The sequence below is a fragment of the Solanum dulcamara genome, chromosome 10 (assembly GCF_947179165.1).
Source record: "Solanum dulcamara chromosome 10, daSolDulc1.2, whole genome shotgun sequence".
NCBI classification, from domain to species: Eukaryota; Viridiplantae; Streptophyta; class Magnoliopsida; order Solanales; family Solanaceae; genus Solanum; species Solanum dulcamara.
Genome location: NC_077246.1, coordinates 5,998,516 through 6,014,526, shown reverse-complemented (window position 1 = coordinate 6,014,526; position 16,011 = coordinate 5,998,516). Strand labels below are relative to the sequence as shown.

At 33.4% G+C, this 16,011-nt stretch overlaps 2 protein-coding genes and 1 non-coding gene across 3 annotated transcripts; 2 read left to right on the top strand and 1 right to left on the bottom strand.

Moving 5' to 3' along the window:
• Positions 1-2,325: 2,325 nt before the first annotated feature.
• Positions 2,326-5,822, top strand: LOC129871484 (phosphatidylglycerophosphate phosphatase 1, chloroplastic/mitochondrial-like). Its single transcript, XM_055946404.1, has 5 exons — positions 2,326-3,098; positions 3,207-3,284; positions 4,022-4,095; positions 4,166-4,273; positions 5,592-5,822. The coding sequence occupies exons 1-5, from the start codon at positions 2,513-2,515 to the stop codon at positions 5,703-5,705; spliced, it is 960 nt and encodes a 319-aa protein (XP_055802379.1). The 5' UTR covers positions 2,326-2,512; the 3' UTR covers positions 5,706-5,822.
• LOC129871833 (U6 spliceosomal RNA) lies at positions 4,720-4,820 on the bottom strand. The gene has a single exon (XR_008762311.1). It is a non-coding gene; the product is annotated as a U6 spliceosomal RNA (small nuclear RNA).
• Positions 5,823-13,480: 7,658 nt separating the features above from the next.
• On the top strand, positions 13,481-15,629 carry LOC129871428 (protodermal factor 1-like). The gene is made up of 3 exons (XM_055946338.1): positions 13,481-13,845; positions 14,058-14,841; positions 15,048-15,629. Exons 1-3 carry the CDS (start codon positions 13,683-13,685, stop codon positions 15,364-15,366), a joined length of 1,266 nt encoding a protein of 421 aa, XP_055802313.1. The 5' UTR covers positions 13,481-13,682; the 3' UTR covers positions 15,367-15,629.
• Positions 15,630-16,011: the final 382 nt, after the last annotated feature.

The window sequence follows — 16,011 nt, the reverse complement described above, 5'->3', positions numbered from 1 at the left end:
GGGAGAATGCAAAAGTCAAAAAGGGCTGCCAGCCCAGAATGCAAAAGTCAAAAAGGGCTGCCAGCAGCCTTAAAAGGCAAAGTTGGCAGCAACCTTTTTGACAAATTTGTTGCCAGCAACCTTCTGTCTTTTTCTTTCTCCTATAAATAGAGGGTCTCTTGCCCTCATTTATATCATCCCAGAAAGAGAGAGTAAAAATACAAAGAGAGTTATACACCAAGATAAATATTTTAGTCTTGAGTGTCCTCTTTAGTAGTTGTTCCTTTTACAAGAGAGGAGTGTTAATTGTTGTTTTCTCCTTGTATTTGAGAGCAGTGTACTCCCATATTTAAATAGTAAAATCTTTCTACCCCGTGGTTTTTCCCTCTATCTGTTCCACGTAAAATTCTCGTGTCCAATTTATTTTCATTATTTTCATCATATCAAACTTTAGTTGTGGTGCTTACTCCCCAAACAGCATATACCAAAGAAATGACATTGATTGCTACTAATTTATGTTTAACAACTGTCTAGATGACACAAGTAGTAAGAAAAATTAAAATTCTGAAATTTAAATATTTTAATTCTCTAGGGAGACAAGAACCTATTTTTAGAAGTTCTTTTTTCCTTTCCTAGATCTGATATTGAATGACAAAGAGGATCTTATCTCAAAGAAGTACACAACTTTAAGATGCAATTGGCAGAATTATCAATGAGTAGTATAATGTGATAAATGAGTAGTATAATGTGATAATTCACATGTATATTAATTTTACAACCAATAACTAATAAGTTAACCAGACATGATCTAGTCAAAGACATTATGCACAGTACTAGATTTCTTGTCTATCTAGCAATTTTGACCATAACTTCCTATGCAACTTGGTGTAGGTTATATATTTTATTGGTGTAAAATAAATTTGTACTATTAGTCTAGTTTAATCAGTAGTTATATGATACTACTATTTTATTTCGTTTTGGATCATTGGTTCACGGACTAGCAAGACTTCTATTTTGTTAAATTGTTCATCATTTCTAACAAACAAATGCAGTTGATACAGATTGTATTCTTTACCCGAATGAATACAGTGATTTTTTCTCTGTGTGATGTGATTCGTCGGACATATAATTCAAACACTTAGTGACATTTCTCTAAGAAAGCAATACATAAACCTCCTTTTAGAAAAGTTAAAAAATAATTGATGGAGGGTGGGGGGGGGGGAGGACGAATCGGAGAGACAAATTCCAAAGGTCTAAATGATCGTTAGATCACACTTTCACGGTTCGTATTCGTACTGAAAATCAGAATAAAACGAGCTTTTACCCTTCTGTTCCACATGAAATCTCTATTCCGTTGACCTCATCTTAGGACACCTGTATTATCTTTTAACAGATATGCCACCCCAGCCAAACTCTCCACCTAACAATGTCTCCTATCTGGATTGGCTTGCAAAGCAGATCTTAGGTAAAAAAAAAAGAGGGGTAATGCCCAAGTTTTGGTTCACGGAATAAGTAAAATAACGTTGTAAGTAGTGGTATTTCACTTTTGCCTTTCGGCTACCGCTTGAATCTCGTGAACCATCGAGTCTCTGAATGCAAGTTGCGCCTAATCAATTAGGCTAAGGGCATATATGTCTGGACGTCATGCATCCTTTCACCTCCCGTACACTGCGCCTAAATTTTGGGTTGTGGTAGTGTTGTGGGGCGGATATTGGCCTCCCCTGAAATGTTGTCTCCTTGATTGTTGTAGGCAATGCACGCCTCTGGGGTGCTTCGGCATCTGATGGCGGTCTGTTGGCTATTGAACGGAAACGACGGTGCTTTCATGTGTGTGGTGAGGTCTTGGTGTTGCTCTAGTGGCAAGCTCTAGGCGTTGCACGCATAGGGCAAAGCCAACTACTTGTCAAGCGCCGATGGCCGACGTGATTTGTGCCTGTGTAGAAAGCTCGACGCGCCTTGTTCACTTCGATGGGATCAGTTTCCTTCCCCGACAGGCGATGCTCTTCCAGCCGTTAGACCCTATCTCCGCCTGAGCCTTTTTCAGGATGGACAAGCTGTTAAACAGAAAAGATAACTCTTCCCGAGGCTCACACCGACATGTGTTGCTACGAATGGTAAACAACGAAAGTAAAGCTACGGCTTGTACTATGCAACCAAACTATAGTCTTCTGAAATTTGCTCAAATTAAAAATCATCCATTTTGAAAGTTATTGGGTCTAATTTCCGTGGCTATTTGTGCACTTGCCTCCACAAGTTGTTATAGGCCCAATGATTATAAAGCTCTGCCAACAGTATACACTCAAGCCCAATTTCTCTCAAAACCTCATCAAATCTCCAACTAAAAGTCTTGTGCCTCAAATTGAGTGGCTAAGAGCCTACGACCACATTCTTGTCACCCCACTGCTTTCTGGGACAAATGTAGAATGACGTGCAAAAATGGAGATTCCATTAAAAGTTACCTTATCTATACACATTGTACATACACTTCCTTAATCAACAACAACAACAATAATCTTTGGGGGGATTTTTGATAATGCAGTACACTTCAGTTACACCATGCCACACTTACTTCCATTACATTCCTAACAATTTTTCCTCCAAACATTCCCTTCATTTCAAGAAAACACTTGTCACTTATACACACAGTTGTCACCAAGAACAAGAAAAGCATAACAATAATTCAGAAAAAACAGATAAACAGAAAGATGTTTATTGGCAAGAAATGAATTTTTCTGTTGAAAAAGAGAAACCCCATTACAGAAATGATGCAAAAGAGCAGGGGGGTGAAGTGATTGCTCGTTCGGGCATTCGATCGAATAGCTGGTGGGCGAGGATTAAAGCTGCATTGGGGCAGAGGATTAACATGGAGGGAATTTCTTTTTCTGTTGGGATTTTCTGTACAGACAAGCATTTGGCAATCCCACATGTGTTTGTGCCAGATATTAGTTATATTGATTGGCATGAGCTGAAGAAAAGGGGAATCGAAGGCGTAGTTTTCGACAAGGACAATACAATTACTGTTCCTTACTCTTTAAACTTATGGTCTCCTCTTGCTTCATCCATGGAACAGTGTAAATCTTTGTTTGGAAACAACATTGCAGTTTTTAGCAACTCTGCAGGTAATCGCATTAGGAACTTTTGATTGGTTTCGTGTTTTTCGTATAACTTTAAAGGTGTTTTTTTGCTTTTCTGCAGAACTGAGTGTTTGATGATTTGGGAATTTGTAGGACTAGCTGAATATGACCTTGATGGTAGGAAAGCTCGGATTCTTGAGCGTGCAATCGGAATTAAAGTTATTAGGCATAGTAAGTTGTTCCTCTCTATGCCTATGCTATTTGGTGCACTTGCATCCACTTTTATGTGACGTTGTTTGATTAGGACATATTTAAGACTTTGCGTGTTGTTTTACTTACGTTGGAAGTAAGCATTGAAGTATTGATTAAAAAGTTGGTCTAATAGAGAAAGCATCACATCAAAATTTATAGTATGAGGAATTACATGAATTTGTATTCTTGAAAGATATGAAATTGTGTAGGATAATATTATTAGCTGAATAGCGTCAAACAGATGTGTGTAATCAGAGGCGGAGCCAAGGTTTACAGTTTATGAGGTTCGAACTGTCATTGCACCCATAGCTTGTCTTAGTTATTGGATTTGCAATTAAATATTTATATATACTTAATAGATTTCCTCATACAAATACAGAGTCTAAGCAAAAACTACCAAGTTCGTCCGAACCCATTGTGAATATTCTACCTCCACCCCTGTGGGTAGTATAAATTTTGATGGGAGTGTCAATTATCAAATTGCTTATTTACTATGGTAGCCTTTGTATGTTAATTCTCTTTTGTCACCTAACTCGGCCTCTATGTTGCTCGGAGTCTTCAAAAATGGCACCGGGTGCACGTCGGATCCTTGAAAACTTGTGTATTTTTTGAGGATCTGACACGGGTGCGGCAACATTTTTGAAGAGTTCGAACAACATAGCCCAGCCTTGAGTTAATGCAATTTTATATGCTGATTCTTTAACACTAAATTATAGGGTTGAAGAAGCCAGCTGGAACAGCCGAAGAAATTGAAAGGCAATTCGGTTGCAAATCCTCGAGACTTATTATGGTAGAAGTGATTCTTCTTTCTTCTTTTTTTTCAGTTTCTCCATCCGTTTTTCATTCGGCGTCCTTTGCAGGTGGGCGATCGGCCTTTCACAGACATAGTTTATGGAAACAGAAATGGATTTCTTACTATTTTGACAGCACCGTTAAGTCTCTCACAGGAGCCATTTATTGTGAAGCAGGTTAGGCTTCTCAAACCAGCCTTCTCGGATGTGCCTGATAAAACTTTTTTGTTTATTCTAATGAATTACCTATTGGTTGCATTACTCCTCTGGCATCATGTGAGTTATAGAATTTCAACTTCCTGAGGAGGTAAAAAAAAGGGAAAATAGATTATCAAACTGCTTTGACAGTTTGTGTTATAAGTTCTCTTGGACTATCAATCTTATGTTTTTTCTCTAACTTCTATGTTTTCCCTGATTTTGGACCTTCTCTTCTTTTGATTAATGACTTCCCGACCTTATTAAATTGCAATTATACAATATCCATTGTCAAATTTTCTTTGCTATGGTAATAACTTTAGTTTGTGTTTACATGGAGCTAGCAAGTTGAGAGTTTTAAGCTGATTCTCTACCTCTGAATGCCGATGAGGCTTCTTAGCCTCTCTCTTTTTTCTGAAAAGTTTTTTAAAAATTTAGACTATTTCTCAATTTGTGCATGTCATCCTAGCTCAGGGCCATGCTAATCTTCTCTGTATCGTTTCAATTTATCAGATGTTCCCGAAGTGACTTTTTAGCCATGTTCTTTTCAAGTCCTCTGACCCAGCCAGATATCGATAAGACTTCTTACTGGTTCCCGTTTAATTGTCTACTAATGGTTATTCCTTATTGGATTTCATCTCCACGTTAAATCCTTGGTAGTAACTGTAGAGAGGATGTCCCATTCTCCTATACTTGAAAATCTCAGCTAAATTTAGCACTTCTCTTATAATGACAAATCTGTCGTCAAAGCAAATCATCTGATGCTTAAAACAGTTTTAGCATCTTGCTGTTAATTAGCCCGTTTGATATATTAATTTTATTTCACCCATTCGCTTCAAGCTACCTGTCTTCAATAGAATTGGCATGTATACACTTTATCCTCTCCAGACTCCACTTGTGCGATTACACTAGGGTTTGCTGTTGTTGTTTTATTGTTGCTGAATGAAGGACAAACTAATAAGGCATCTTGGCAGTCTTTATGGGTACTGTCCTGCTACTGGTGATGCCATTTTATCTAGTTTGCAGATTGTAAGAAGACAGATTTGTGACTCTTTAAGTGCTAATAATTGGGACCAATACCTTCATCACAAGCGGCAAAGTCGGAATTTTAAGTTTATGAGTTCTGAATTTCAGTAAAATGACTCCAAGTGCTAATAATTGGGTTCTAAATTTAATTTCTAACATATTTAATGAATTTCTTAATACAATTACACTGTTTAACCAAAAGCTATTGAGTTCGACCAGACTAGTATTTGGACTTCTGCCTCCGCCTCACTTCCTTTCGTTTTGGTCCTTGCAGGTCCGGAAACTGGAAATGGCCCTTGTGAACCGATGGTCTAGTAAAGGGATAAAACCAATTAGTCACTGGCTTCTTCCTGATTGCCGGCATTGTATAAAGGATGAACTACTATAGTCTTTACTCTTTAGGGATATCTTTTAGTGAAGGTGGAAAAGTATATGTTGAACAGCCATCTTTCTTACTACCACTAGCTATTTATTATATACAGGAAAATTTCTTGTGTTGTTTTAACAGGGCATACTAGGGGATGTACGGTACTGAGTACTGACTACAGTTGCTTTGATCCTGTCAACTTAAATGGGTCAGTGGATTGTCAGACATTCAGGACCCATATAGTTCATGTGCTTGCCTCCGGACAAAATAATAAAAATTAGGCGGGATGACCAAAACTTGGGAAAAATTTGAGAACTAGTGTTTGATCATATAATTTGTCATTATTTGGCAAATATCTCAAGTTCCCAAGTTCTGGAAAAAACTAGAACTTGGAAACAAAATTTAAAAATTACTCCAAAACTTTTATATTTTATAAAAACATTCATCATTTATTAATTTCAACTAATATTTATCTATCAATTTACTTCATTAATGTGGCAAACCAACACCATTAAATAACATTTCTATTTATTATCTCCTCCAGAAAAACAAAGTTTGAGTGACAAGATTGGAAAAAAAGAATTATTTATTTTTAATTTAATTAATATATTGCTCTTATTCATATTGTTATTTTTTTATGTTGATTGTTATCAATTATGTTATAAGATTTTTTTAACGTAACATTTTTATTATAAAATGATAACACAAATTTACAGATGTTTTTAATAATTTTTAAAATTTACAGGTACAAAATAATATTTTTTTGAAACAGTTAAATATTTTTAGAAAAATTTATGACCAAACGCTAGCTAAATGTAATTGGAAAGTATCCATTTTTAATGGGAAAATAAACTTTGTGAAAGAATATCTCTAGCTAAATCACAAAACATCCATCACACGATGTTGGAGTTCGAAGCTCTGACAAGTATTCCCTCAGTAACATGTTAGATGGACAGTTTTTATTTTATACGATAATTAAAAAATTATTAATAGATTGATCAATTTTATTATTTTATTTTTTGTTCATATCAATGAACATAAAAATAAGTTAGAAAAAATATGCAAAGTATAGGAATAACTTGTATTGGGAATTGTTCGTATTTAAAAAGGTCATATTAATTATAGGAATAAAATGAAAAAAATTTAACTAATTTTATCATAATTTAGTAAGTGATCAATTACTATGAGACGGAGATAGTAAAACTTAAGCATAATGTGTTTAGAGTTTCAAACTTTCACAATTTAATTATGAAAGTTCAAATATAAGACAATATTTTATTTTATTTTTGACAAATATTTTTAAGACAATATTTTTTATACAAATATTGTATAAAGAATGATTCTTCTTGTTAATTTTGTCTAAAAAAAATATACAATTTTGTATATTGTACATTGTATATTTTTTAGACAAATACATAAATATATTTTGAAGAAAATATTTTTTATTTATATATTAAACACAACAGAAAAATAAGTACATACTTTATTTACGTTTTTGAATTATTTTTCTCTTCGTAACACACCCTAAATTATTGACATATTAAAATTTTCATCATGACGGGGGCACAAATAACAAATTGCCATATGTTGAAAGAAGACTGGAATATAAATCATTAAATACAAACCTACCACTTGTTTTTTTATGAATAATTATGCCAATAGAATATGGGACCTCCTTATTAATGATGGTCTCTCTCTCTCTTTTTTTAAAAAAAATTATGTCACCATTTTAATCTCAATTCATATATTCCGATCCCTCCTTTTCATAATAAGTATCCCTTCCGTATCATATTTAATAGATTTTAATTTGAACATATACCTTAATATATCTAGGGTAAAGGTCAGTTAAATATAAATCTATATTATAAAAATTGATCATTAAACTATACCCAGCGTAAATTTTTGTTTTTCTTTTCTTTTGTTTCAAGAACTCTTCTTTTACTGATGTTAGGTGTTTGGATTAATTTGTATAATTAATTCACACATACAAACTAAGGATTGAGCACAGATCAATGGTGGAGTCAGAATTTTAATTTTATAAGTTCTAAATTTTAAAATAACAAATTTAAATGATGATAATTAAATTTTAAAGTTAATATTTATACATATTTAATAAAATTTATTAATATAAAATTATAAATATATTGTTTGAACAAAAACTCTTGAATTTAGCCGAATTTGTATCCAGACTTCTAGTTCCGACCCGATAGAGATCCTCCATGTACATCCTTATCACATATGCTGCAATATTTGGACTCCCTCTTTTTTTTTTTTTTTAGAATGAAGTTTTAAAATATAAAATTAATTTTGAACACCATATCCTCTTAAACATTATGTCATTTTTATATAAGGATATATCATCAAGCGTGAAATTAGAATATTAGAATTAAGACTTAGTATCGTCAGTCCACATATGTGATTTTCTAACCTTTCAAATTTGTCCCAAAATAAGAAATTGCTTAGAAAGAAAAAAGAAAGGCTATTAATTCTTCTTTTCCAAATTATCTAATAAACGATATAAACAAATTTCTATAAAGCCTTGAAATGCTTCTTTGTATTTTTTTTAAAGAGTAATTAGAGTAATTAAATCTTATAACACTCTTTTAATGGTATTTTGTGTATTTTTTAATAGAGTTAATGGTAAAAAATGCACTCACTAAATTATCACTTTTTTGAAAAAATTATACTTCAACAATTTATCGTTTCATTTACCTAGCTAAACTATCACTCTTTTTGTACTAAATTATACCTTGATGTTGTGTTGACCTACACACACTTATTATCAAGTGAAAATAATATTTAATCAACTCAATATGGTAGTATGTTTTTAGTACAAAGAAAGTGATAATTTAGATAGTAATAAAATAATTGATAATTAAAATATGAAACTGACAGAAGAGTGATAATTTAAATGTATTTTTGATATCAAAACATTAAAAATCACTAATGGTGAATTGAAGAAATATTAAATATAAAAAAAACACTTTTTTAAAAAAACAAATAAATAAAAGAGAAAGTAACAATTGAAGTATAAACCTAGCTGGTAATCCAACCACCAGTGATGGAAGTAGGGAAGCCAAACTTTCTTCTGCTGATTCAGAAGCCAAATAGTCAAGGTGGCTTTAAACACAGACAGAGAGCATACAAGACTAATTTATTAGAATTCGTATATTTATTTGTTGGTATTTGATTTGACATATCTAATAATAGCAAATTCAAAAATTTTATTATTGTAATTGAAAAAATAAAAATATAGTGTTTGAGATTTAAATTTGAAACTTCAACGTAAAGTTTGAATTTCTAAATCACTGAGATCTTATTTATTTATACTTAATAGAGGTCTTAATCTAAATGGTTTAGACATTAGATGATTAAGTGCATTTGTTTTCATTAAGTTTTAAGCATTTAATTGGTCTGAATAAATCTTTAAGAGGTATTCTTGTGTGTATAATATTTATTATCGCTCTATTCATAATCACCAACCACCACCACCATTACCGTCATCTACCACCAACCACTTCTTTCATCACAACAACCACCGTTGCTTGTTATTAACGTCAGTTGCTACCACACTTACTTCCTCTATCATTAAAATTATATTCATTACCACCACCACTTCGGTCTCTATAGTTGCCGCCACCTCCACCATCACTATCGATCACTACCACCAATACAGTCAATTCCTATTACCAACAAAACTCCACCACCACAACTAGCACCACCTCCAACTAATACATTCTTCGGTCACCACCACCATTCCCGCCATCGCCATCACTATTATCAGCCACTACCACCACTATGGTCAATCTTTACTACCAACCACCTTCATCATCATAACTAGCATTGTCGTCAACTACCACAAACACATCATCAACCACAACACATTCTTCTATCACCACCATCAACGAATACTAACACCTATCAACTTCACCAATACAACCACCAAAATCACTACCAATCGCCGCTCGCATTATGACATTTACCACAATATCAAGCACCTCCACCGTCTGAATTATTATCACCATCATTACTAGCCACTAACAACTATTACCATCACTACCACCACTACAAACTACCTCCGTCATCACTAGCAAGCATAAGTGTTTCATTTTTTTTAATCAAATAATGATTTTATTTTATTAATTTTTTAAATATCTAATTAGTTTTTATTTGAGTTATATATTTACCATGTTCATATAAATAAATTATATGCATTCAAATGTTGAAAAATAAATAGTCTTAATCATTCAATGTTCAAATCTAAAGATAATATCTTAATCATTAAGATGTACATTCAGATTCAAATATTTAAATCTTAATAAAAACGTAATAAAAAATACTTTATATATACCATATAATTTTTTATTGAACATGTTCAGATGAATACCCTCACAACTCTTTAGTTCACCTCTAGACACGCCCCTTTAAGAAATAATAAATAAAAGGATAATGATCCAAAATACACTTGAATTATCATTTTTTTTCAATTTCACACCCAACTATCGGTTGTTCCTTTTTCTTATCTGAACTATCACCATCTATGTATTAAAAATACCTAGTTGAGTAGATAATGATAGTTCAAATATGAAAAAGAAACAACTAAGACAATAGTTGGTCTAGACTCTAATCTGCTTCGATGTGTGTTTTAATACATAGATAATGATAGCTCAGATAAAAAAAATATAAATAGTTAGAACCATAAATCTCACAATAAAGTAATTTTACCATAAAACTCACAAAAAAGTAATTTTATTATATAAGTCTGTTATTATAAATTATTTAAATATTGTGAAATAAATAATACTTAATAACAAAGTTAAATAGATATAATATAATTAGTTAATGTTTTAATTTGTCAATTGAACAAATAAAAGTGGAATATCACAAGAGGGACAATACTTAAAGTGTCTAATTTACTATACTGCAATTCACAATGTGCTTCTTCACCAAGCTGTAGATCTGGCAGGGCCATTATTATGCCTCATAATTCATGGCAGATCAGGATTAATACCCACTGTTTATGCCATGCTCTCCAAGTGTCACCATCATTTTTCTTTACTTTTATACTCCCTCCATTCCATATTAAATAAATTTTTGACGAATTTTTCATTGTTTAAAATAATTGAATTGTTCAAAATTCAAGATAGATGTTTGAAACATTTTTCATATTTGTCCTTTTATTTATTGAAGTTTTATATTTTTTAGAAGATAAATCACACTATTTGCAAAGTTATATTTATGATTTTACAAAGAATAATAGTGAAAACTATAGTTCAAATTATGTCCTTGAATGTTTTTCTTAATATGTGTGTATTGTCTCACAAATTCACTTAATATGGAATAGAGGGAGTATTTATTTTAAGAAATTTAGGTATTTTTGCCTAAAATTTATACAAATAACTGAAATTTAACTAATTCTGTGTCAACTTCAGGAAAGAATATCTGAAATTCTATCTAAAGAAACTATATATCTCGAATTGTTTTGAAATAAATAAATATATAAATATTATTAAAAATTGAAACAATTTTTTAAAATCAATATATATGAATTTTTTAAAAAAAAACTGATTTTTTTTTTGTTTGCAGTAGCTGAGTAGAGCATTCATTAACATTGAAGTATACATAATAGGTACATTGACTGTCGGTAGCAGTACAAGGACAGTTTTAAACATCATTAACAGCTCTAATAACCTTAAATTCACCATTTTTTTTTAAAAAAAGAATTATAACTGATTTTAAGCATCTTAACTCATAAGTGCAACATTAGTGATTAGACACATCTTTAACTCTTTAGGTGCAGCATTAGACAAATCATTTATCATTTAGGAGCTGATTTGGAGGTAAATTATTTCATAAATAATTTTACGTTTGATAGTTAATTGAGAGGTAAATTATTCATGTATAAAATAAATAATGTGTTTGGATTTGCTATTTTTAAACCTGCATAACTTAAATACGTATAAGTTATGATGGAATTTATGTAATATTTTATGCAAGATAGAAGGTGGAATAACTAAATACATGTATAACTAATACATAATTAGTTAATCTCTACATAACTAATATTTGGCTAAAGTTAAATATTTCTATTCGAAATTTAAAGAAAAAAATTTGAACTGCAGCTATATGAAATTGAAAACATTTGTTTCTGAAGTTAGGCTTGACAAAACCTAATCTTTCAAACGCTGCATATTTAAAAGAGGAAATTTAAAAAATAACTAATTAAGACTAGAAACATATCAAGCTCATTAACTATAGTTTGCTTAATTAAGATTTGTAGAGAGGTAAGCGAGACGGGAAGAGGGAGAAGAGAAGCAAACAAGAGACGGAGTAACGAGAGGAAAGAGACGAATTGTATTTATATGTCTATTGGGTATATATATATACATATATTGGAAAGTAACTTTTAATTTATGTTCTTAAATAATTTTCTTAAAGAATTTATCAAACCCCAATAATTTACTTAATATGGACTAGAGAGATTATAATTTTGGTGGGCGGCACAACGTAGTTTTCCCAAGAAATGAAGCACATTGAGGGAGGAAATGGCACTGAATTTCTAAGAACAAACTTTTATCTTGGAACCAGCTCCTTCTACTTATATTTCCTTTTTCAACAAAATCGCATTAGATAATTTACAGAGTAACTAAATTATGATCATGCTAACATCATGTCCTTCTTTGGCCAAATTTTCACCATTTTGTAGACTAACTCGATAGGTTGGAGTCAGAATTTTCACTAAAATAATCATAATATAATATCTCTCTATATATTAAAAAATAAAAATTCAACACATATAATACATATACATAAAAAAGAAAAAAGGTATAAATAGTCTATTATTGACACCCCTCGGACAAAAATGGCTTTGCCACAACTTAAAAATCTGATAAAACTGGACATGTATACGTGCAGCACCGCAGCTCCCTACTCCAAGGAAGCTAAGAGTAGAGTAAGGATTACATTATATTTGCATATCATAATTTAACGATTCATAATTTGAACTTTATGGATTTCTTGGTGAGAGTAAGTGTTAAAATGAATACTTAACTCCATATATATTTGTGTTTTTTTAAGATATACTATATAGAATTAGACTCCAAGTTTGCTGAGTTTTTTCCAACTCATAAATAAAGGCGGATTTAGAATTTTAATTTGATGGATTCAACTTTCAAGATTCTTAACACTGAATTCATTGTATTTTTAAAATTATGAGCTCAAATCTAAATATTTGTTGAAATTTCTGAGATTTTCACATAACAATCCATCCTTCACGTAGAAATTATTGTGTTGGGATGAATTGGGTTCTGAATCAATGGATTCGGTCCTGCCCAAGTGCTTGGGAGCCAGCTATTGAATCCGCTGCTATCTGCTAAGTCGCTCGGACTCTGGTGTGTGTGTTAATACGAGTGTGGACCTAGAGATTGGATCTTTCATGATCTAAGTTTTAAGATTCGGAGGTATAGAGCATCACATTAAAAGGTTTTAGTAGTCACACACCTAAGTAGTGTGTCTAACATGGGCACCCTAAATTGTGTCACATTAAAAGGTCTTAGTAGTCACACACACATAAGTAGTGTGTCTAACATGGACAAATATCACCAAGAAAACAATAAATACTACATGCAATGTATCCAAAGAGAGTTGTTTCTAGTCACTGAGGTGTCAATTGAGTTTTCACAGTTTCACAACTAAAGGCATGGAACATATTTTGAACTTGTCTAGACTATAGTTATGGAGGGACTTTTCTCCATATAATTACAGGCTTACAGCACAGTAGTGAGATTTAAATGAGGCCTTAAATGCACCTGCAGCATACACAACTAACCACATACTCTTTCACCTGCTCATATTTACTTCTCTCTCTGTGTGTCCATTACCCCTTTATAATATGCAGCTAACTCCTTTCTTTTGTCACTAAACATCACTGAACTCTTATTAGCTCTCTCTCTCTGTTTATTCACTCTGCTTTTTTAGCTCTTGGGAAGCAAAACAAAGATGGGGAAGGAGGGAAGCAAGCAAAACTCTTTAATTTTGTGGGCTGTTGCTGCTGCATTGCTCACACATAATTTGGTCATTCCTGTCATGTCTAGAGCTTCTTTTGAAGAACAAAAGACATATCACTCTCCTGATCCTAATACCGGAACTCCTCCAAGTTCAGGTCTTTACACTGATAATTTTATATATACAATATGGTAACATGCAAATAAGACAAGTTACTTGTTATAATTAACAAGTTATAAACTTCTTTACGTTATTGTCAGTGTATATAACTTGAATCATTTATATATATATATATATATATATATATATATATATATATATATATATATATAACATTTTAACACTCATAGTATATTTTATGATTGACAGGATCATATACACCTCCATCTCATGGTTCAGGAGGTGGTGGTCATGGAACACCTTCGCATGGAAGCGGAGGAAAACCACCAGGTGGGAACTGTGGTACCCCGGCCCCTAGTGGAGGGCATCACCATCACCATCACCATAACCCTACCCCATCCCCTCCGTCAGGAGGCCATGGAGGTGGTGGTTATTCTCCGTCTCCACCAACTCATCATGGTGGAGGCGGAAGCCCTCCTAGTAATCCAACACCTAGTACACCAACTACCCCAACTCCTGACCCCGGCACTCCAAGCACTCCAGGGGGTGGTGGATATTATCCTTCCCCGACTCCTACTACTCCTACACCTAGTACCCCTAGTACACCATCAATCCCCTCCACACCTCCTATTGAAACACCGCCTACTCCTACCGTTGACCCTGGAACTCCAAGCACACCGGGGGGTGGTGGTTACTATCCTCCATCTACACCGACACCTACTACGCCCTCTACACCTATCATTGAAACACCACCTACTCCTACTGTTGACCCTGGAACTCCAAGCACTCCGGGAGGTGGTGGTTACTATCCTCCATCTACACCGACACCTACCATTGAAACACCACCTACTCCAACCATCGACCCTGGCACTCCAAGCACTCCGGGTGGTGGTGGTTACTATCCTTCCCCTACACCTACTACTCCCTCCACGCCTACCATTGAAACACCACCTACTCCTATCATTGACCCCGGAACTCCAAGTGCTCCAGGTGTCTTTCCAATTGACCCCAACTCACCACCTTTTACATGCAAGTAAGTGAAACGAAAATTATTCTCTCCATTTCATTTTACATATATATAAAGTACTCTGAGAACTTAAGGATCATTTGGTAGTTGGATAAGAAACATGTTGTCCATGTAATAATTTTTGTATAACGGAAAATATCCTAGCATTAAACTTTTCAACTACAGTATGATCTGATCTAACATGTCCTAACGTGAAATGTTATAAATTGCAGTTACTGGAGGACTCACCCGACGCTTATATGGGGCTTGATTGGCTGGTGGGGAAGTGTAGGCAATTCATTTGGTGTGGCTAGTGTTCCAGGTTTTGGGTCAAACATGAACTTACTCCAAGCACTTTCTAACTCTCGTACCGATGCCTACGGGGATCTCTATAGGGAAGGAACAGCTTCTTTATTGAACTCCATGGTGAGCAGGAGTTTTACCTACACTACCAACCAAGTCAGGGATAGATTTGTTTCAGCACTTAGTTCAGACAAGTCAGCAGCAGCGCAGGCACAGCTGTTCAAGTTAGCCAACGAGGGTCGGGCTTGAGCAGAATTCGTGATCTCTTTTCAAAATCGTCACTTTCAGTTTCTTGCTATGTCTAGTTTCATAGTGTATGTTTATCATGTGTGTTTACTTAAGATTGAATACTAGTAATGTTTATTTTTCCTCTGTGCTTTTATATGTTACAATATTAAGAGGCTAGGACTTTGTTGATGTAGGCTATGGGTGAATGCCACGTTCCGATTTCAGAAACTCTGTTTTCTATGTTATCATATTGAACTTAAGATGAAGAGTTACATATTATTGTATATCGACTGTGCAAAAAATTAAACTCAATATGGTAGTGTGCTTTGAGATAGATTAAATAAATAGCTCCGAGAAATTAGTTTTATGTTTATGCAGGAAAATAATTAGCAGCAACATATTTCTAAAGAAAATATCCTAAGTTTTCATTTTTGATCAAATTTGACTAGTTTAACCTTGAGATCTTGAAGATGTTGTGAATCTTCATGACTTAACCACTCATGAACAGGCCGTACTATCCCAGCTTGAAGTTGAACAGATGAGACTAGAAATTAACACACTACAAATGCCAAATGTTTAAAATTGGGGGCAGGGTAGGGGAAATGGGGGACAGAATTACAAGGTGGAAAATTGAACCCTCACCAATAAGGAAACAGTTCTGGCAAC